This window comes from Erinaceus europaeus, chromosome 6 (assembly GCF_950295315.1).
Source record: "Erinaceus europaeus chromosome 6, mEriEur2.1, whole genome shotgun sequence".
In the NCBI taxonomy this organism is placed as follows: Eukaryota; Metazoa; Chordata; class Mammalia; order Eulipotyphla; family Erinaceidae; genus Erinaceus; species Erinaceus europaeus.
In genome coordinates this window covers 11,946,262-11,969,273 of record NC_080167.1, presented here as the reverse complement: position 1 = coordinate 11,969,273, position 23,012 = coordinate 11,946,262, and the positions used below count along the sequence as shown (strand labels likewise).

General features: G+C 52.2%; 2 protein-coding genes across 3 annotated transcripts in view; both read left to right on the top strand.

Moving 5' to 3' along the window:
• The window catches only part of CFAP73 (cilia and flagella associated protein 73), a 129,346-nt gene that overhangs the window by 61,512 nt on the left and 44,822 nt on the right, over positions 1–23,012 (top strand). The gene's annotated exons all lie outside the window — the stretch shown is intronic.
• Positions 1–23,012, top strand: part of TPCN1 (two pore segment channel 1) — a 54,572-nt gene that overhangs the window by 968 nt on the left and 30,592 nt on the right. Inside the window, exon 2 of the mRNA XM_016190742.2 lies at positions 3,415–3,657. Coding sequence (XP_016046228.1) covers positions 3,546–3,657 — 112 coding nt within the window. The 5' untranslated portion in view covers positions 3,415–3,545. The remainder of the gene's footprint in view (positions 1–3,414; positions 3,658–23,012) is intronic.

Genomic DNA, 23,012 nt, shown 5'->3' with positions numbered 1-23,012 from the left:
ATTTCTGGCCGTGGGTCCCAGCCATACCCTGCAGGATGTTGAGCAACTTCTCTGGCCTGTGACTTCTAGCCCCACCCCATCCCAGAGCTGTGACCATCAGAAATGTCTCCTTACCTCTCCTGTGTCCCCCTGGGGGGACAGACTCTCCCTGGTAGCTGAGAACCACAGACTGCTACAGCACCTGGAGCAGAGGCATCTGTCAAACTGTTCAAAGGCCACTAGCCCTTCTGACAGCAGTGATAAAACTGAGGCAGCCCTCCTGGATGAGTGGAGAGGTGACAATGCCCTCCCTCTCTCTAAATCAATACAGCCGAGAAGTGGATCGCTGGCAGAGCTGAGCAATGCCCACAAGGGAAGTCCACTTACACATCGGCTCCGCTTGAAAATAGTTGCAATAAAGGCAGAAAGAAGAAAACGAGCAGAGCTCTTTATTTATTTATTTATTATTATTATTATTATTTATGTATTCCCTTTTGCTGCCCTTGTTTTATTTTGTAGTTATTATTGTCGTAATTGTTGGATAGGACAGAGAGAAATGGAGAGAGGAGGGGAGACGGGGGGAGAGAAAGACACCTGCAGACCTGCTTCACCACCTGTGAAGAGACTCCCCTGCAGGTGGGGAGCCAGGGGCTCGAACCGGGATCCTTATGCTGGTCCTTGCGCTTTGCACCACCTGCGCTTAACTTGCTGCACTACCGCCCGACTTCCACAAACAGAGTTCTTTTGGACAGCATGGGGATGCTATCTCATCAGGGGTGTCTGCGTCTGTCTCCCCACTATTGAGATTTCAAAGCAGAATACTCCCTCACCCCCAGGACTGGAGGACTTGTGAAAATAAAAGTCTTGAGGAAGTTTTCAGGGCAGAGGACAAGGGGCTTCACAGAGCCCCCTTTTGCTGCTTGATTGAAGAAGGCACTGGCTCCTGTGGACACATTGGCTGTGTGTGTGTTTCATGGGAGAAGGCCATAGGTGCTGCTGGGGATCCTGCTGCTCTTGTGAAGTTCAAAGGCCTGCCTGCAGATCTGCTGAGTCCTGGTTTTCCTCTGGGTCCACCCTGGGCGGAAATAGGGGGTATGTATAAATAGGAACTGTGGCCTCTGGTGCTGAATGCCTCCAGTCCGGAGTGCTGGGTGGCCCTGAGACTCTATGCCACATTCAGGAAGTCCTCTTGTCTTCTTCACCTGAGAGGAGGGGCCTGGGCAAGTGTGGCTGACCCAGCACAATTAAGACTTCCAGGTCTGGCTGCCTACATGCCAGGGCTGGGATGTGAGTGTGGGCCTACAGAACTCAAGACTTGTTCTAGCTGTGTGTTCTTGAGTAGACTGCTTCCCCTCTCTGAGCTTCAAGACTCCCCCTTTGGAATAGGAAGAGATCATCCTACCTAACTCAAAGGAACCTGCAGTCTGTTTTACTTTTAAAATTGCTAAAAGAAAGCGTGGGAGACAGCCTAGTGGCTCTGCGAAAAGACTCATGTCTGAGGCTCCCAAGTCCCAAGTTCAATCCCCAGCACCACCAAAAGCCTGAGCTGAGCAGTGCTCTGGTAAAAAGAAAAAAGAAAAATTACCAAAAGAGATCTTAGTATATAATTATCACCCAGTGACGTTAACTACTGTTATTTTAAAGTTGTTTTTTTCAGCTTATATATTTATTTACTTTACTTTTTTTGTTGTTGTTCTTTCAGAATTAGGGGTCTTGTGCAGACATGATTTTACCACTCCTTGGCTGCTTCCTCTTCTGCTTTTTTCTTCTATTTATTTATTGTATAGCTTTACTACTCCAGGCTGACTTTTTCAAATAATAAGAGAGACGGAAAGACAGCACAGTGCTGAAGTTTCTGGGTTCATACCTGGGTCATGCACATGGCAAAGCAGGTGAACTGGTTTGCTGGCCTGGGCTGCTTTTAACATATAGAGAGGCAGACAGAAATTGAGAGACACCACAGCACTGTGGCGCTCCCGTGGAGTACTGGGGTTTGATCATGGACAGATTTGTTGGGCGTTGAGCTATCTCTCTGAGCCCTGACTTTCTTTCTTTTTTTCTTTTTATACAATTGTTTTAATGTTTAAAAAATATTTATTTCCTTTTGTTGCCCTTGTTTTATTGTTGTTGTGCTTATTATTGTTGTTGTTATTGATGTCATCGTTGTTGGATAGGACAGAGAGAAATGGAGAGAGGAGGGGAAGACAGAGAGGGGGAGAGAAAGACAAACACCTGCAGACCTGCTTCACCGCCTGTGAAGCGACTCCCCTGCAGGTGGGGATCCAGGGGCTCGAATTGGGATCCTTATGCCGGTCCTTGTGCTTTGAGCCACCTGTGCTTAACCTGCTGCGCTACCGCCGACTCCCTACAATTCTTTTTAAAAAATATTTACTTCCTTATGTTGCCCTTGTTGCCTAACTTTCATTTTAACACTCAGAAGCTTTCTTATCTGAGTGTTTGTTTGCCAGACCCCTGCCCAACTCTGACTTAATGGTAGTACAGGAGATTGAACCTGGGACTTGGGAACCTCAGGCTTGAGAGTCTGTTTGCATAGCCTTTATGCTATCTCCCCTACCCTTAAAAGCTTCTTATATAAGTTGATATGAACAGATCTGCCATAATATCAATCTGCAGGAGGAGATAGAAAGCGAGAGAGACACCTGCAACACTGCTTCCCTACTTATGAAGCTTCCCCCCTGTAGGTGGAGGTTGGGAGCTTGAACCTGTGTCCTTGTGCACTGTAATATTATGTGCTCAGCCTGGCGCGCCACCCCCTGACCCCTCCCCCCACATCAATGTAATGCTGTTATACCATAATACCTCCCCTCTTTATTTATTACTTAGTAAGCTCTAGCTTATGGTGGTGCGGAGGGATTGAACCTGGGATTTTGGAGCCTCAGGTATGAGAGTCAGTTTGTATAACTATTATGCTATCTACCCCTACTTTTTTTTTTTTTTTTTTTAATTAAGACCTCAGCTACTTTTTTTTTTTTTAAACCAGAGCACTGCTTAGCTTGGACCTGTAATGGTGCTGAGAGTTGAATCTGGGACCTCAGAGCCTCAGGCATGAAAGTCTCTGCATAACCATTATGCTGTCTCCCAGCCGTCTTCATCCTACTTTTAAAGGAGTAACTCAGTGAGTTTCAGCCCCTCTGCTGCCTTTGCCACTCTCTCATCCCAGAGCATTTTCATCAGCGGTGTGTGCGTGTGTGTGCATATGTGTGTTTTAAGTCTTCTAAGTCTTATTTATTTATTGGCACAACATAGGAAAGAGAGAGAGAGAGGCAGAGAGAACCAGAGCGTCACTCTCGCATGTGGGATGCTGAAGATTGAACTCAGGACCTCATATTCCCAAGTCCAGTACTTTAACTACTGTGCCACCCCCTCCCCCAGGGCCCAGAGGTTGTGCTAACCGTCACCTCTGTTCCTCCCCAGCTCCCGGAAGATGCCTGTGATGGAGAAGCTGGTGAGAAGCGCCCCTGAGCTGGAGGCTTTGGCAGGGAGCTCAGACCAGAGCCGAGTCCACATCCTGGCCTTTGCATCCTGAGGTCTGCGGAGAGGCGACCATGGCAGTGAGCGTAGATGACGACGTTCCCCTCATCCTGACCTTGGATGAGGCTGGCAATGCCCCACTGACTCCATCCAGCAGCCTTGGCCCGGAGGAGGCACCCAGCAGAAGTAAGGCATTAGGGTAGGGTGGTGAGTGGGGTGCTCTACTCTTCTGGGGGGTGGTGGTGGGGTACAGTGTTCTTATGCTTGACTCTGTATTCACCTCCCATGATCTGAAAGTACCGGGGCATCCTGATCCTGCACCCCCAGCTTCTGGAACCCTCACCGTACTCACTGCTGCTCCCCCTTCCTCCCTTGCACCCGAGATCCCTGGCTCTGTTAGAACAAGAGCCTGATTTGGGCACCAACCTCATTCCCCATCTATCCCCATCTGAGGCCTCTGGCAGGAGAGGGGGCTTGCCAGCTTCTCCTGTCTTGGCCCCCGTCGCTGCACTGCGGGGAACACTGGGGGACAGGGTCAGGGTGCAGGGCTGAGAATTTATCACCAGCCACCTTCGGATCGATCAGAAGGTTTGGGGGTTCAATTTGTCTTTCTCTGAGCCAGAGCTTCATAGGGAACAAACCCAAGAGCTTGTGTGCTTTAAGTGTTTCCATCATAAGTGCTGCTGGCAGGGTGAGAGGCCTCCCTGTCCTTCCAGGCCTTGTCGCCAAGCCATTTGCTCTGTTGATTCTGGCTGGGGGCTCAGGAGAGGCTATGAATAGCTTGCTGTTGGTGAGGGTCTCTTTAGCAACTCCAGCAGACTTCAGCCAGGACATAAGGGTACTTCCCTTAGTATCCTTAGTACTTAGTATTAGTGGTCTTAGTACTTAGTGGCCTTCGTACTGTCCCATCCACTTAGGTTTCCCTTTTATCTATTCTCAGCTCTGGTGATACCAAGGTTTGAACCTGGGGCCTCAGTCATGCCAAGTTAAACCAGGATTTTCCACAGTGTTCCTCAGCAGTGCTATTTCATGACTGTCTTAGAGCTGGCTGGCCAAGTGCTCAGCTTTTTCTCATTGGCTATTTTCACTGTTCTGCATTTGAAAAGTAGACAAAAGATTATACCTATTCTTTTTTTTTTTTTTGACATTTGTTTATTTATTAGTGAGAGAAAGAGCCAGAGCATTACTCTGGTAAACGTAGTCCCGGGATTAAACTCAGGACCTCAAGCATGCAAGTCCTGTACTCTACCAGCACCCTGATCTCAACTTGTTAATTTTATAGAGGAGGAAACTGAGTCATGGGGGTTAAGACACCTGGTGAGGTCCCACAGCTAATGGTTCATTGGAGATTTTTTTTTTGCCTCCAGGGTTATTGCTGGGGCTCAGTGCCTATACTATGAATCCACTGTTCCTGGAGGCTTTGGTTTTTTTTTTTTTCTTTTGTTGCACTTGTTGTAGTTGTTGTTGTTACTGATGTCATCGTTGTTGGATACAACAGAGAAATGGAGAGAGGAGAGGAAGACAGAGAGAGGGGGAGAAAGAGAGACACCTGCAGACCCGCTTCACCACTTGTGAAATGACTCCCCTGCAGGTGGGGAGCCGGGGGGGCTCAAACCGGGATCCTTGACGCTGGTCCTTGTGCTTGGTGCCATGTGTGCTTAACCTGCTGTGCTACTGCCCGATCCCCAGAGTGGAGATTTTTAACCCGGGGTTGTCTGACTCCACAGTCAACTTCCCTCCTTCCAATGTGAGTGCTGACCTGAGCACCCCATAGATACGTTACCCTACCATAGAAACTCACAATGGTGGCTGTCTGTGTTTCCAGAAGAGGCAACAGACATTAATAGACACCTCCGCCCCTGCAATGTTCCCTGTGAAGACCCTAAGCGGGAAACCTGCTCGCAGTTGAGGACGCCTCTTTCTAGTCCTTGTGGTACGTCAGAGCTGGTGGTGGGGTGTCCAGCTGTCCTGAGACATTCAGGTGGGAGGAGCAGCCGGCTTCCTTGTCAAAATCAGTCTGTAAACCTCTCACAGAGCATGAGGTGGAGGAGCTGGGCCATGTAGGCCAGGAAGTGGGTGTTGGCTAGGCCCCCAGCAAGTCGGGTTCTGATCATGGTGAAGTTGGGGGCTGGTTTTCACCTGTGTCTTATGGGTAATGAAATACAAAATTGCCAGGGTGCCGGGAAATGGTGCTTTCTGCTGGAACCTATAGGAACAGAGGTGTGTGTTCTACAGGCTTGGCTGGGAGAAGCTCTGGGCCCCCTGAAGGGGGCTCTCTGTCTCTCTCTCTCTCTCTTTCTTTCTTTTTTAGAAATATATTACTTATTTATTTTGATGAAAGAGATACAGAGAAATAGCAGAGCGCTGCTCAGCTCTGGCTTATGGTGGTGCTGGGGATTGGAGCTGGGACCTCAGAGCCTCAGGCATGAATCTTCAGCAGAATCATCATGCTGTGTCCCCAACCCTGCCTGGCAAGGCCTTTCTTAATTTCTGTGTGGGTTTTGGCCTTGACCTGCCTCTGCCCAGGGCTTCCCACTGCTGCTGTCCAGGAGTCCTCACACGTAAGTGTGATGTCTTCCCAGTACAAAGCATCCCCAGACCTTCCCAGACCCTGGACGACACAGACCAACCGCCCCAGCTGGCCTATTAGGCTTTGTGTGTTCTAGCTCCTTCTTGCTTGACCAGTCTGGTCTCTTGCCCTGGCCTGAAACCTCACACCACTGCTCCTTCTCGTGACTCATGACTCCTCAGGGTAGGCGGCCTTAATCCTCCCCACTTGCAGAGATCTCTGGGGAGCCTGGCCCAGTCTGTCATTCCACCTCTTTGAAGCTTTTGATGGACCTCCTGAGAGGCCTGACAGCTCACTGCCCACTGTGCTTTCCTGTCTGGGCTCGACCTCCTTGATTACACACTCCACAGCTGCTCAGCTCCCTGGTCCCTGCAAGGGAGAGCCTGAGCTCACTCAGTTGGCTATGACCTGCTGGTCCCTAGCCCCTCATGGGGTGTCTGTCTGAGCCCCTAGTCAGAGGGAAGCAGCATCTCCTCATGCCCCCAGCACAACTGCTCATTCTCGAGGTTGCCATTGCTCTGTCCCTGTCCCCAGTCTGTCTGGCAGAATCCCCGGGGCGGAAGACGTTGGTTGGGAACAGACAGGTTCACAGACTTGGCTGCTCTGTGGGCGGGGCCTCCGCTGGCTCAGCTATCTTTTGGGGCCTCCACCTTTACCCAGCAGTTGCCTTCTGTGTTTTTCTCTGTTCTTTATGTTCTCTGTTATTATGGTTATGATTCCGTGGTGCCAGGGCCTTGCATGTGTGTGACTCTGCTGTTCCCAGGCTGACTTGAAGAAAAAAAAATTATATGGAAGTCGGGCAGTAGTGCAGTGGGTTAAGCGCAGGTGGTGCAAAGTGCAAGGACTGGTGTAAGGATCCCGGTTCGAGCCCCCGGCTCCCCACCTGTAGGGGAGTCGCTTCACAGGCAGTGAAGCAGGTCTGCAGGTGTCTATCTTTCTCTCCCCCTCTCTGTCTTCCCCTCCTCTCTCCATTTCTCTCTGTCCTATCCAACAATGACAACAACAACAATAACTACAACAGTAAAACAACAAGGGTAACAAAAGGGAATAAATAAATAAAATTTAAAAAACTAAAAAAAATTATCACTATGGGGGGGAAGTAAATGGTTCACATGTGGGCATAGTTTCTCTTTTCCCCGTGATAGGTGTCTGCAGAATACTTTCACCCCAGCCAAGGTCCTTTCCCACCATCCTGCACTAGGACCCTGAAGCCCCCGTCATTGTTATTCTTTTTATTTTATTTTTTATTTATTTTATTTATTTATTCCCTTTTGTTGCCCTTGTTGTTTTTTATTGTTGTAGTTATTATTGTTGTTGTCGTTGTTGTTGGATAGGACAGAGAGAAATGGAGAGAGGAGGGGAAGACAGAGGAGAGAAAGACAGACACCTGCAGACCTGCTTCACCACCTGTGAAGTGACTCCCCTGCAGGTGGGGAGCTGGGGTTCGAACCGGGATCCTTATGCCGGTCCTTGTGCTTTGCGCCACGTGCGCTTAACCTGCTGCGCTACAGCCCGACTCCCTATTCTTTTTATTTTAATGAGACATTGAGACAGACCAAAAGGAAGCTCTGGCTTCTGGTGGTGCTGGGGATTGAACCTGGGACCTCAGAGTGGCAGGCATGAGAGTCTTGCAGAACCACTGTGGTATCTCCTTAGCCTCTCATCCTTGTTATTTTTAGATGGAGAGAGAGAGAGATGGGGAGGGGATGAGAGGAGAGACTCTACAGGACTGCTCCACCACCCCTGGTTGGGCTTGTCCTCCTGAGAGGGGCAGGATGGATTTGACCTGAGACCCAGGCACTTCTGGGATATGAGAGGTGGCTCCCAAGACACTGCTGAAGATGACAAGGTCATAGAGGGGGCTGGTGCCAGCAAGGCCCCCCGGGAAAGGTCAGCGACAGCCCTGGGCCCACTGGTGCACCTGGGCTCAGAGCTCAGAGTGCACGCCATGGGAGCCCTGTACACACTCACCTTGGCCATCTTGTTGCCTTTAAGCCCAGCACCTACAGGGAACCATGAGCACTGCCTTTTCAGAAGGATTGGTAAGAACAAGGGGCATCACCCTCTGGCTCCCCCATTAAGAAGTAAGTCTTTAAGAAACTGATCCTTACTGAGGTTTGGAGAGCTAACTTCCCTGGCAGGGCACAGGCTTTGTCATGCACCAAGGCCCAGGTTTGAATCTCAGCCCCATCTGGGAGAGCCATAGGCCCAAGCGAAACTCAAGTTCTGTGGTATCTCTCTTCTTCTGTCTTTGAATGGAAATGGAAAAACTGGCCTGGGAGCTTGGAAACCTCGCCTGCACAAGGCTGCGGTTCTAATGGGGAAAAAAAAATCCATGTGGAGAACGGGGCTCAGCTTCTCCCAGGCTCAGCCTCCCCTTCTGAGAGATGGGGGTTCAGTGCACTCGGGTGTGTGAGTCCCATGTAGGGCCAGTTGTGGATGTCATCATCATGGCCTGAGTCTGGGCAGCTTCCCTGGAATATTCTGGAGCGGGCGGGGGTCCTGAACCCAGGCCAGGATGGTTTCCCGCCTCATACTGGTGGGCGGCCCTGCTGAGCCAGGGAGCAGGGTGGCAGCTGGAGAGCAGAGAGCCATTCCGTTTCCACAGCCTCCTGGGGAGCTTTGGAACTGCTCCCTGCTTTCCTCGGGGCTCCCAGGCAGAATGCCAGGTGTCACCGACAGCGGTGGGTCTGTGCGACACTCAGATCGCGGTCCTCCCCGCCACTCCATGGGGGACCTGCCTGCTGCCCGAGGGGCCGCCACCACAAAGTGCCATCTCCCCTCTGCAGGCAGAGCCGTGCCGGGGTGGCAGCTGGCTGAGGGTTGGCTCCCCCACCGTGCGCCTGCGGTGGCCACAGGAAGGGCACTTCATGAGCCGGAACGCTCTGCTCCCGCATCTGTGGGAGGGGACACGCAGTCCCTTCTGGCCCACCGCCTGTGGCTTCTTGTGGCTCTGCCTTCCTCACTGCCACAGATCCCAGCCTTTTAGCTGGGAGGCGCCCACCAGGAAGTGGCGGAACTTCAGGCTCAAGTTTCTTCTCCCAAAGGAAGTAAGTGGCTTCTCTCTTTATCTTCATCTTTTCTTTTTCTCATGGAGCCGAAGGCCTCACACCTATGTGATTCCACTGCTCTCCGACCACGTTTTCATTCAAAAACATATATATGGAGAGAGAGAGAGAAAGAGATAGAGAGAGAGAGAGAGAGAGCCACAGCACCGGAGCTTCTTCCGGTGCCCTCGCAGCTCCTCTGTGCATCCACGGCGAGAAATGCATCCCACATGGCGCACTCGCTCTCTGGCCTCATCTTTTCTTAATTAAACTCATACTTCCTGCAAGGCATGCCATTCTCTTTTTGTTTTCTTAAAGGCGCATGTGTTTATGAGAGAGGGAGAAGAAACACAGCGTTTGGCACATGCAGTGCCGAGGAGGACCACACTGCGCTCTGTGTGTGGTGTCCCCCTGGGGCGGCTGGGGCATGCTGTTTTATGCTGCCATTTTCTTTCATGTCGTGCAGGTGGCATTGCATATGCCAGAGTGATGTTCTGCTTCACCTCCCCACGCCCATTAATAAATAGATATTTCAGAATTAAAAGGTAGGCTGGGTGGTAGTGCACGAGTTTAAGCGCATGTGGTGCGAAACAAGGGTCCCAGTTCGAGCCCCCGGCTCCCCTCCTGCAGAGGGGTTGCTTCACAAGTGGTGAAGCAGGTCTGCAGGTGTCTATCTTTCTCTCCCCCTCTCTGTCTTCCCCTCCTCTCTCCATTTCTCTCTGTCCTTTCCAATAACAACAATAGCTATAACAACGAAATACAATAACGACAACAACAGTAACAATACCAACAAAATGGAAAATGTGGCCTCTAGGAGCCATGGATTCGTAGTGCAGGCACTGAGCCCAAGCAATAACCATGGAGGCAAAAAAAACAAACAAAAAAAAGTAGCCCAAACCGAACTATTCTCACTGGGATCATCACAGAAGCTGCAAATGTTGGGCATGTGCACACTGCCAGCACATGCGTCCCTGGCTGCCTGGGTCCGAGAGCTTCAGCTTCTTCCTGGGGATGCCATCCCCTCTTCTGCATCTTGGTGGTGGCAGCAGATACCTGGGTGGGCCATGGACAGTTCCCCAGGGCCAGGCAGGGCAGCCTTGGGAGGGGGCTCTGAGTCTGCAGGGCAGTGCCACCAGCTCCCTGTTTCCTAGGGCTGCCCCACCGAGACTCCTGGAGGACGTCCTTTCCCCCGGGAGTCCCCTTTGCCTGGCATACTTCTTGTCAGAGGCTTCCATGTGGTGACAGCCTGCCTTCTCCACTCGAGGCCGGCTCCGCAGACACACAAGGGCCAGCTGGCACCACCCCTGGCCATTCTGTACCACGCACTGCCTCAGGCGGACTGTCACCATGGGTAACAACCTGGGTAGGTCAGGAAGCTCAAGTGTCGACCTAACTGTGTCCCTCTCCTGCCCCAGAAAACCTGGGCAGGAGACAAGGGCTGGCATCTGTCCTCACAGCCACCCCCGGGCATGTACTTAGAAGTGACAGCTGGGGTATATGGATTAGACATTACAATAAATAAATAAACAAACAAACAAACATAATCTCTTAGGGGGTGGGCGGTACAACCAGTAAAGCATACAAGTCACCATGCATAAGGACCCAGGTTCAAGCCCCCACTCCCCACCTGCAGAGGGAGGCTTCGCAAGCAATTGAGCAGGCTGCATGTTTCTCTCTCTCTCTTCTCCTTTCTCTCATCCTATTTATGTCTCTATCATAATTTCAATAACAAAAATAATAACAAAAACCCCAAATCTCTTCCCCCATGTCTTTTAGAGATTTTTTTTTTTTTAATTATTTTGAGAGAGGAGGAGAGAAATACAGAGGAAAGACCAGAGTTCTGCTCAGCTCTGGCTTATAGTGGCACTGGGGATTGAACCTGAGACCTCAGATCCTCAGGCCTGGGGATATGGGAGTGATAGAGAGAGGGCACCGAACATATGTTGGTGCCAGGGATCAGACCTGAGGCCTGAGGGGGTCTGTGGCATGCACGTCTTTCACTCTGACAACAAGCGTCTCCCTTCCCATGTATTTAGCCCAGGAGGCAGAAGCTTCCTCTGCCTCCTTGAGGTTGACCTTGGGACGCAGCCTTACCTAGAGACTTCCTGGTGTTTGGGGACCCTCAAGCAGAGTCTGGTGGCTTCCTAAGCTGTGGTTGATGTTTGGGACACTTAAAAGCATGTCCCGTGAGTCTGGTGGGTGTGTGCTGGACAATTCCTTGGGGTACCGGTCCAAACACCCACTCGGAAGTCTATGCAGGGTTGCTGTCTGAGGAGTGGAGAGGGCCGTATGGAGGGAGAGGCACGCTGTTGCCGGCCCTCGCCCACAGGGAGCCTCCACCATCACCCTGCCAGCCTCTCTGCCCTCGGAAGTTCTGGAAGCTCTAAGTGTAGTCAGGGAAACGGGGACAGGTCTGGTGGGGAGTGTGGGCCAAAGTCCTCAGACCAGACAGGCCACATCCCTCCTGTTCCTTGTCCTGTACACCAGGCCTGGCCCTACTCTTTCCAGGCCAGGAGAAATGTAACACTCATTCACCTGGCCCCACCCAGGGTCCCCCAACACCAACTGCTCCCCATAATCAGGAATCTTAATTACAGACCTCTCAGCAGCCCTGGGCGCACTGTGTGTGTGTGTGTGTGTGTGTGTGTGTGTGTGTGTGTGTGTGTGTGTGTGTGTGTGTGTTCGTTCCCTGCTTCTGTGTGTGTATCTCCCCACCCCTCTCCTGGCCTAAGATTCTTGTTCCTTATCTCCCCATGACAGGTTTGCATACCCTACATGGTCTCACTGCTTTCTGTAGCTGAAGACCTTTGCTCCCCCTTCCCCCTAATCTGGTTGGGAGAGTAATGAATGCCTTCATCTCCTGTCCCTACCCTACCCCACACTTAGGGTGTTACCTCCTCAGCACCTGCCTGTGATCGATGGATCCCTAGCTTATGTTCTGAATCCGTGTTTGCTTTGTGCCATAACACAGCTTCAAAGACGGAGAGAGCAGCAGCCGGCTGGGAAGTGGCTCAGCAGGTAGAGCACAGGACTTGTACGCGTGGGGTCCAGGGTTTGATCCCTGGCACTGCATATGTGAAGTGGAGGTGTGCTCTCACCTTGTTCTCATGAAATAAATATATCTTCAATTAAACACATATTAACACGAGAAAGAGAAAACCAGACATATGGAATGCCAGGGATCGAACTTGGGACCTTGTATTTATATATTTATTTCCTTTTGTTGCCCTTGTTGTTTTATTGTTGTAGTTATTGTTGTGGGTATTGATATCGCTGTTGTTGGATAGGACAGAGAAGAATGGAGAGAGGACGGGAAGACAGGGGGAGAGAAAGATAGACACCTGCAGACCTGCTTCACTGCTTGTGAAGCGACTCCCCTGCAGGTGGGGAGCCGGAGGCTAGAACCGGGATCCTTAAGCCGGTCCTGGAGCTTAACCTGCTGCGCTACTGCCCAATTCCTGGGACCTTCTATTTTTAAGTCCGAAGCTCTGGCTACTGTACCACCTCCTAGGCCACTTACAATAAAATAATAATAATTATTATTTTAGATAGAAACAGTAGGCAGAGGCAAAGATAGGAGAAAGTAAAAGAGAAAGAGATGACAGCATTGGGGCTTCCTTCAGTGCAGTGGGGGCTGGACTCAAGCCTGGCTCTAACACATGGCAAAGCAGTGTGCTATCCAAGTGAGCTATTTCACGCCCCCCTGCCAATTTTTTTTTCTTTTTTTCTTTTAGAGGAAATGGTATTTGGAAGAGCCAGGCTGGGGAAAGTCCTGATGGCCTAGTCCCCAGGTCAAGTCTGGTTCTGTGAGTCATGTTTCCTGCCATCAGGGTCCAGCCCGTTAGTGCATTTTCTCTCCCTGTGTCTCTGTGACACCCACAAGGTGACCCCAGTGGCCGAGGTGTGGGGTCCCGCCCATTGCTCTGGGTGTCATCATCTCACACACCCTGGCCTCTTTCTGGTTGTCCAAGCTCCTCAAAGGCATGGCCCTGACTTGCCAACACACGCCCCGGCCTCTCAGCAAACTGACGTGAAGTCTTGACTCTGGGAGTGAGTCACCGGGCCCCTGAAACACGCAGGGCCCCATAGTGTCTCTGTCTGTCACTGCTGAGCCAACCCCCAGAGACAACTAGGGTGACAGAGAAGATTCAGCTGCTCCATGTGACCAGGCAGGGCTGGCCCTGCTTATCCACCCAACATGGCCTGATAATGGGGCTCAGTGTGTGACTACCCTCCCAGGGCCCACATGGGTCCTGGTATGGCCACGTCACCTGGGTCCCCTGTGAGCACAGGACCCCTCTCCAGCCCCTCCCAGTTCCCATGCCGGCCATCTCTCTCGCCTGTTCATCTGGCATTTGGTTGGCTTGCTTTCCCCACCTTGGCCCGGGTCCTCCCTCTCTGGTTGGAAGCCTGCTTGGCCTGTCAGCTGTACTCGGCTTAGAGCCTCCCCAGCCAGCTGGATGCATTGGCCTTCACTCGTGGGTGGTCGGCGGCCAGAGTGATGTCACCTCTCTGTGACTCCCCAGGGCCCCCTCTTGCAGGCTGTCTGCTCACTCTTGGCTGGCCCTGCCTTGTGCTTTCTCCTTTGGAATTGCGGCTTTTTCTCTGCGCCCGCCTGCCTGCTGGGTTGCTGGGCCAATGAGCCTGGGCCGTGAGTGAGCTGTTGTTTCTGTACCCTTCACTTCTGAAAGATCACACTCTGTCCCTGCACAAGTAGGACCCACAGGTTTGGAGACAGGGTGGTGGGGAGCCCCAGGTGTCGCCACTCACTTAGCTGCGCAGCCTCGACTCCTTGTGAGCCTTCCCTTTGCCGTCATCTGTCACCCGGGCCCGGAGCGTCTCCACGAGGGGCTGGCATAGAGATTGACGGGCAGTGTCACTCGCCAGCTCATGGAGCCGGCCCCGTTGGTAGGTCTGACTTTCAGGTCCCTCTCTCCTGAGCCCCAAATCAGGTCTCTTGGACTCTAAATCTGGGCCTTGCACTCCGTGTTCTGACTGCCTCTGATCCTGGGCATTTTCTTCAGGAGCTCATGGTACCCAGTTGAGAAACAGTCTGTCCACTTCCTGACCCCCCTCCCACCCCCGGGCTCTGCAGGGAGCACTCAGCTCTGCATCTGTTGCATTCTCCTCTGTTGGTGGGGCCTTCTTGGGGTCTACTTTCCCCTGTGACAGAAAGGGGAACTGAGGAAGAAGGAAGGAAAGGCAAACCCAGGCTGTCAGCTTGCTGGGGGTGCAGGCTTCAAGTGTTGTTCCTTCCTTGGGGGGACCAGTGCCCTTCATTTGCCTCCTCCCCATACCCCCCTACTTACCCCCCACTCCCACCCTCCACCTGTCCCTATCACTGCTCTTCTGAGCAGAACACCAGCTGCCGCAGACCCAGATGCTGAGGCTTGGCCGGCCTTCCCAGAAGCCAGGCCCCGCCAGTACCCAATGGGGTGCTCCACTGCCCTTTGACCCTGGCCGAGTGGAAGTCACCCCTGGGACCCCAGAGCCTGAGTGGCAGTGGGCTCACTGCTGGCCCCACTCCTCCATCGGCCTTTTGCAGGGGCCAGGGAAGTGCCAGCGAAGCCTTCTGAAGACGCCCCCCCTTTCCTCTTGCTCCCTGAGGCCTGGCAATTAGCATTTCTGACGCCTCCAAGTGAAGAGGGAACAGCTGTTGGCGCAGGTGCCAGCTCCTCGCTGGGTAAACAGAGTGGAGTTTGCCAGCATCCACTCGCCACGTGTGCAAGCCCGCGGAGTGTGGGCCCTTTGAGACGGCGGCATCTTTACAGATGATGTTTAGAAGCCGGCACTTTGCACACGGTGAGTGCTCAGTGAGTGCTCAGTGCCGAGGGATCCTGTGAGCAAATGCCCTTTGTTTCCTAGTAAACCGAAGGAAGGAAAGAAGGAAACAGCTCAGAGAGGCAGAGACAACAGCTGCACAGATTCGCCAGTGAGAGCAGGAGGTAACACGGCCCACCTGCCTGGAGTCACCTGCAGACATCTGGACACAAGTTCCGGCTCGGCCTCTGAGAAGGAACGCTGCCAGGCTGTGTCTCGGCCATGAAGGGTGGTAATGGGGCCTCGGCAGCCTGACTGCCCTGCCCCTGGGGCCTGCCCTTGAAAAGGAACCATGGGTGCTGTCTCCAAAGAATGTTTGCATAGGAGGGTAGGCTGTTTCTTCATGCTGAACCCCTCAGGCAGGCTGGGGATCCGGAAGGTGCACCTGATGGCAAAGATTCAGTCTCATTCAAGGGGCTTCCAGCCTGCTCCCTGGAATTGTGACTATCTCAGAGAGACTGACAAGAGTACTGCTTAGTTTTGGCTTATGGCGGTGCTGGGGTTGAACCTGGGACCTTGGAGTCTCAGCCATGAGAGTCTTTTAAGAACCACTATGCAGTCTGCCCAGCCCTCCTCCAGTGTAGAAGCGGTTGGGAGAGACTGGGAGGCTGCTACTTCTCGCTCTGTGACCTTGGGTGAATCACTCAGCCTCTCTGGGCTTGACTTTGCCTCTCTGCAGACATGGACCTAACACTGGGGCCCCCTTGTTCTCAGGGTTGGGAGAGCATGGTGCCACCTGGGCCTTGTCTAATGCACAGTCCATGGAGCACGGGCTCCTGGGTCCCTCCTGTGTCAGCCTGGCCTCTGGCTCTGTGCCCTCCCAGACGTATTCTCAGCCTGTCTGATCTGAGGGTCTGGTTTTCCTGCTTCTAGAAAGCACCCAGAGTGCTGCTCTGGGGGTGCCTCTCATCTCCCCTTCCCTGCTCTGCTATGAGCCTGTGGTGGGGCTGGTAGAGGGGCTGGAGGCCAGGCGTGATCGGGATGGGCTCGTTGCCAGCCCGCCTTTCCTGGAGGGCTACGTGGTCACGGGGCAGGGGACGTGGGGCCTCTTCTGGTGTGTTTTGAGGTTGCAGATCTGCTGACGATTGAGTGAGGAGGCCTGGACAGAGGTGTGTGTGTGGGGGGGGGGGGAGCTTCCTCTCTGCTCTCCTTTTGGGTAGTGTCTCTTGCCCAGTCTCCTCTTACCAGGGAGGACTGTCACCCTCCCATAATGTCCCACCCAGCCTTCCCATGGAGCACACTCTGGGAGTCCCTGTGTCATGCTGCTGGTACCAGCGTCAGGAGAGCACCCTACACTTGGTGGGGGTTGGCACTCGTCTCTAAGCTCAGTTTTCGCTTATGGTGGTGCTGAGGTTGAACCTGGGACCTTGGAGTCTCAGGCATGGTCTTTTAAGAACCACTATGCAGTCTGCCCAGCCTTCCTCCAATGTAGAAGCGGTTGGGAGAGACTGGGAGGCTGCTACTTCCTGGCTCTGTGACCTTGGGTGAATCACTCAGCCTCTCTGGGCTTGACTTTGCCTCTCTGCAGACATGGACCTAGCACTGGGGCCCCCTTGTTCTCAGGGTTGGGAGAGCATGGTGCCACCTGGGCCGTTGGTGCCCCTGGGCTCCCATCCCAGGTGACAAGTGGAGAAACAGGCTCTCTGGGAGTCGAGTGGGTATCTTGAACTGGGGGGCAGCTGGCTGAGGATGGGGGCACCCCGGGCTGTGTTTTGGTCTTGAAGAAGATATTGTGCAGGGCGTGTGTGCATGAGTAAGCTGTGCACACAATAGAGGAGGGGAGGAGACAGGAGCCTGGATCCCTGCTGTCCTGGCCCTTTCTGAAGGGCTGCTCCCCTGGATTCTGGGGGGCTGGGGAGCCATTCACGCAGAGCAGCCTCCTGCTGGCCCCAGCCCCACCAGCCCCAGCCTCCCTCCCCTCATTCCCTCCCGGGGCCACTTTACTCCGCCGCCAGATGGAAGCATCTAGGAGCCGCCAGTGCCCCACACTGCGCTCCAGCTCCCTGACTCCCTGCAGGGCCGTTTCCGCCTGTGAGCGGCCAGCTGTTTGCAGGAGCACCAGGCCCTGTGACATCAGCGCAAGCAGCCGCCATCTGTGCTCACAGGTCACCCTGCCCTGCCTGTCTGCCACTGTGGTGGCACTGCTCTCCTACCAGAGCCTCGACGTGCCCTCCCTGGACCCAGAGCCAGCACCATAGGACAGCCTGTCCCTGAAGCACAGGACACGCGGGTGCTTTCTGGAATGTCTCTGCCAGGAATGTCCCTGCTGGTCGCCTCTGAGTGCTGCCCTTATCCGCTTCCTCCAGGCTGCCTGTGTCCCCTGCTCTCCTAGGTCCAACCCAGCCTCCCCCTGAGGATGGTAGCAGTGAGGCCTGGCCGGCTTCCTGGAGAAGATGCCTCTTGGGGCTGGCCTGGCCTTCAGATCTGTTGAGAACCACCTGCCCTGTTTGATTTTGGGACCGTTACGGTTCAAAGTCCAGGTTCACAGGCAGAGGCCTGACGTGGCTGCAGGGGGATATATACCTGGCCCTGGGCGCTCTCTCTCTCTCTCTCCCTCTCTCTCTCTCTTTCTCTCTCTCGTGGTTGCTCTGTCCTGTTCTGTCATGCACTGACCCTCACTTCCAGCCCTGCCTGGCTCATGCTGAGTATACTGGCTCTTGTCAGGAATATTTGCAACAATCTCCAGAAGGCAGGGCATGAGCCCTGGATGCCACCTGTGAGCTGGGCCCCTGCCCACCTCCCCTAACTCTCATGACCTCAGCCACCCATTAGCCCCAGGAGGCCACCACAATGAGAAAGCACTTGGGAGCTGGCCCCAGTCCACCATTCCTATGGCTACTTATCCTCCCTGGAGGTGGGAGGCAGGGTTCACTTCCAGTGGACTGGCAGGGAGTCAGAACCTTCTGGGCGCCTGCTGTCAGCTGCTCTGCCGGAAGGCTGAGCCTAAACCCCGCCTATGCCCCCGCCCTATGCCCATCCCCAGTCCCAAGCTGTGCTGCCCTGGGCAATCAGAGGGAAAGGCCTATGGCTTTCTAGAAAAAGCCCAGCAGCTCCTCCTGTCCCCTCCACCCACAGACAAGCTGGCCAGCTATCAGAGGAAGCAGAAGTTGCTGTGGCTGGAAGTCCACGGCTGGACTCAATCCCTGCCCCCAGAGAATTTGCTCTGCTTTCCACTGAGCTCTGTTTTCCTTTTTTTTTTTTTTTTTTCCCTGTAAGATTGCAGATTCTTAACAGGGCTCACCTGCTTCCTCCCCACTTATTCCCTTGGGCTCACTCCAGTGTTTCCCAGGCCCTCTGGGGGGACGGAGAGTGCTGGTGAAGGGACTTCTGGGGACAGGGGAGCTGAGGCATGAGGTGGCATTTGGGAGACACCTGAGAGAGATGAGTGCTTGATTCAAGACTGGGGAGGGCAGAGCAACCAGAAGTACAATGACCCTTAGTGGAATGTTCTAGAATGTCCCAGGGCAGCAAGGAGGCCTTTTAGTCAGGAACGCAGGGAGTGGCAGCAGAGCAATCCCAGGCTAGCAGGCTCCCTGTGATGGGGGGGGTGGGTGGTGTTGTCTCAGAGCCGGGTGCAGTGGCGTATTTGGGGCAGAGGAGGGATGGCATCTGGTTTAAGAGTCAATGGGGCCAGGTGGTGGCGCACCTGGTTAAGCACACATGCTGCAGTGCACAAGGACCTGAGTTCGAGCCCCCGGTCCCCACCTGCAGTGGGGGAGCATCATAATTGGTGAAGCATGGCTGCAGGTGTCTCTCTTTCTCCCTCTCTATCTCCCCATCCCCTCTCAGTTTCTCTCTGTCTCTATCCAATAGTAAATTATGTATAAAAAGTCATAATGATTACAGTTAAGAAATTTACTGGAAACATTCTCTTTCTGACATACACCTTTCAAAGAATTTCTCCGGAGTGGAGCACAACCCACCGAGGAACAAGACAGGTGGGAGGCAGACGGGGGTGTGGGTGCTGGCTGCCACTGTTGCATCGTGTGCGGTCAGTGAGAGCTGGAGCAGAAGTCCTGAGCACACTGTGTGGGTGATCCAGCTAGTCCCGAGAAGGAAGGGGTCTCCTTGCTCCCTGGCAGGACCACGAATCAGGCAGTAGTGCTAACTCATTCTTTCCCTTAGATTCCTCATTTGCACTTCCTTCGAGAAAGGTCTGTCCTAGCAACAGGCAGGGAACACAGTCCAGAGAGAGAGCAGGCTTGTCCACTGGAAGTTGCTGACTCTCCTGGTACATGTGGGTTTGGAGGGGAGAAAGGGAAGTATGATTTCAGGAAATTCTTCTTCTAATCCAGCAGGGGGATGATGTACTTGAGGACGCACCGAGGCGAGGTGAGAGTGTGCACTGGCAACTCAGCGACAGCAGAAGCAAGTTTCAAAGCTAATTAAACTCTGAGGGCCTGGTTTCAACCCCACTATGATACACTGGAATTGTCAAACTGTTCAGTAATCTGATAGGATGCCCACACGAAAAATAAAGAGAAGAACAGATGGGGCAAACATAAAATAAACAGTAAGATAATGATATTTCAACCTCATCAGGCAGAGAGACAGTTCACCCAATAGAGCGCACACCCTGCTGTGTGTGAGGCCGCAGATTTCAGTGCCAGCACCGCACGGGGGCATCATGGATGATAGAGCAGTGCTATGGCATGTCTCCTTTGTCTGTCTCTCTAGAAAATAAAGGATGGAAAATTGGGCCTGGGAGGCTCCACCAGGCTGATAATTCACATGTATGAGGTCCTGGGTTTATTTCCAGGCCTTGCATTAAAGACCAAATAATCATATTGATAATGACATAAAGATGAGTAGTTTTCCCCAATCCAGGCTGACAGGCTCACAGACTGCCCCTCAGGGTGCAAAATGGTATGATCATCCTGAAAAATGATTTGGCATTTTCTTCAAAAGTTGAACGTAATGCTCTATCTCACCCTGAGAAATTTACCCCAAAGAAATAAGAGTGTATGCTCACAGCAAAGCCTTGAGTGTGAATGTTGATAGCAGCTCTGGTTGAGATGGCCTAAAAAACAAGAAGCCCTATGATCCTGCAGTTCCTCTCCTGGGGATAGATCCTAAGGAACCCAACACTCCCATCCACAAAGATCTATGTATACCTATGTTCATAGCAGCACAATTTGTAACAGCCAAAACCTGGAAGCAACCCATGTGTTCAACAACAGAAGAGTGGCTGAGTAAGTTGTGGTCTATAATACACAATGGACTACTACTCAGCTATTAAAAACAGTGAATTCACCTTTTATCACCCCATCTTGGATGGAGCTTGAAGAAATCATGTTGAGATAAGTCAGAAGCAGAAGGATGAATATGGGATGAGCTCACTCATAGAAGTTGAAAAACAAGATCAGAAGGGAAAACGCAAAGCAGAACTTGGACTGGAGTTGGTGTGTTGCACCAAAGTAAAAGACTGTGGTGGGGGGGGGGGGTGCGGGGGCAAGGTTTAGGTCCTGGAACATGATGGCAGAGGAGGACCTAGTGGGGGTTGAATTATTATGTGGAAAACTCAGAAATGTTATGCATGTACAAACTATTGTATTTTACTGTTGACTGTATACCATTAATCCCCCAATAAAGAAAAAGCAAAGAACTAGAAGCCACTTAAATGCCCGTCAACAGATGAATGGATGAACCATTGTGTGGCCGTAGAGTACTAAACATACTGAAGCGGGTCAGGAGAGAGCCAGCCGCTTTTTATCTTTCTCAGAAATAAAGTCTTTTGTTGGTATGCATGAGACCCCTTCTGTTTCATTTGGTTTAAATCCCCCCTGCTTAACATGATTCTATTTACATAACCGCTTCTTCTTCTTCTAGCGTTTGCGATGTAAAGTTTCGAGACCTCCTTTGAATCTGGAGAGGTGGCAGTTGTTGACTATGTGGGTCATAACCGCTGTTAACAAGCACCACCCTCCCTCCAGGGCATTGGTGGTTCAGTGATAGGATTCTCACCTGCTCTGCCCCCTCCTTGTCACACCCTGATCCTCTCCTTGTCACACCCTGATTTTCACCAGTCACTTTTCTCTCCACCCTCTCTATGTCACATCCTGTTTCCACCCTACTTGGCAAGTATATATAAAGACAGCATTGTGAGTTTTAGGGGTACTTGAGTTTAGCTTAGCTCAGCTTAGATTGTGCTGCGTCCTGCATGAATAAAGAGATACTGCCTACAGCTCACCATGAGTCCCGGGTCGTCTGTTACCCACCCGTGAAGCCAGCCCGGCGAAAACAACATAACCCGTCGAAAACAACAATCTTTTAAAAAATTTTTAAAAATGGGTGAAGAACTTTCCAGATAAGTAGGCTTGGCTGCCCTTGTCAGGTTGGTCTAGGTCAGAAGGATAACTGGGACCCAGCTGCCCTGTGATTCCTGCCCTCTCTGCTATTTCCTGCTTGGCTGTGAGCTTCACAGATTTCTTTCTTTCTTTCTTTCTTTCTTTCTTTCTTTCTTTTTTTTTTTTTTTTCTCTCCAGGGTTATCACTGGGGCTTGGTGCCAGCAATATGAATCCACTGTTACTGAAGGCCATTTTTTCCCATTTTCTATTGGATAGGACAGAGAGAAATCGAGAGAGGAGGGGGAGAGAGAGATACCTGTAGACCTGCTTCACCGATTGTGAAGCGATCCCCCTGCAGTTTGGGGAACTGGGTACTCAAACTGGGATCCTTGCATGGGTCTTTGCGATTTGTACTATGTGCACTTAACCCACTGCGCCACTGCCCACAGATTTGTTTTCTAGCAACTGCGCTACCACCCGCCCCCCAAACATTCACTTCTTTATCATGTAGGTGGATCATTCAGAGTGTGGATTGTGGGCAAACTGTCATCCTATTTTAACTGCTTCCCAGTGAATCTTATTCTGAGAATAAACTGAGAGCCACTTATTGTTGTCATTGCTTTCTTTTCTTTTTTCTTTAGTAGTATTTATTTATTTATTTATTAGAGTCAGAGGAAAAATTGAGGGGGGAGAGGAGATTGAAGAGGAGAGAGAAAGGGAGACACCTGCAGCATTGCTTCACCACTCATGAAGCTTTCCCCCTGCAGGTGGGGACCAGGGGCTTGAACCTGGGCTCTTGCATGCTGTAATGTGTGCGCTTAACCAGGTGCTACAGGAGACACTTGAGTGTTGTGACAAACGTAGCTCAAACAGGCTCACGTAGGAAACATCTCTCCTGCTCCAGGTTTCGGAAGCAGAGGCATGGCTTCCAGGGTGCACATGACTGCTTTCTTGATGGCTGTTTTGCTCTTTCTATTGCCTTTGGTCTCAGGGAGGATGTCTCATGTGGTAGCAGGGAGGCTTTCCCACTGAGGCAGGGTTGCCAACAGCGACAACAAAGCAACTCCCCTTCTACCTACCTGCCTGATTGGTTCAGGCTAAGTCCCATGCTCACCCTCCCTGATCAGGTGTGAGTCATCACTTCTGCCAGAACCAGTCTTTTTTGTGGGGAGATCAGGGACTCCCCTGAACCCGATCACCTATCAGGGAGCTCGGGGCGGAGTTGGCCAAAGTCAAAGAAAAAAGATCGGGGCTGGGGATGGATCCCAGTGGTAGAGCACATTTTGCATGCGTGAGACTCTGGGCTCAATCCAGGATCCCTCTTCTCTCTAAAAGCAGGGAGAACATGCTCTCCAGAGGGGCAGCGACATCGCAAGAGAAGGGCGCGGGTGGCAGATGACCCTGTGCCAGGGAACACATCCAGTTAGTTTTACTTTTTGAATGGAGAAGAATGCTCCCAAAAGTCTACAGCAAATACAGATGCTTCCTTTTGAGAGACACGCCTAGCCTGCCTCTCACGCCTCTTGTAGGTAACCCATTCCACAGAGTCCTAATTATTGATCTTTCCTCTTCCTTCCTTTTCTTTTTTGCCTCCAGGGTTATTGCTGGGCCTCGGTGACGGCCCTACAAATCCACTGTTCCTGGAGGACATTTTTTTCTATTTTATTGGATAGGACAGAGAGAAAATGAGAGAGGAACAGGAGATAGAGAGGGAGAGAGAAAGACACGTGCAGACCTGCTTCACTGCTTGTGAAGCGACCCTCCTGCAAGTGGGGAGCTGGGAATTCAAACTGGAATCCTTGTGCAGGTCCTTGTGC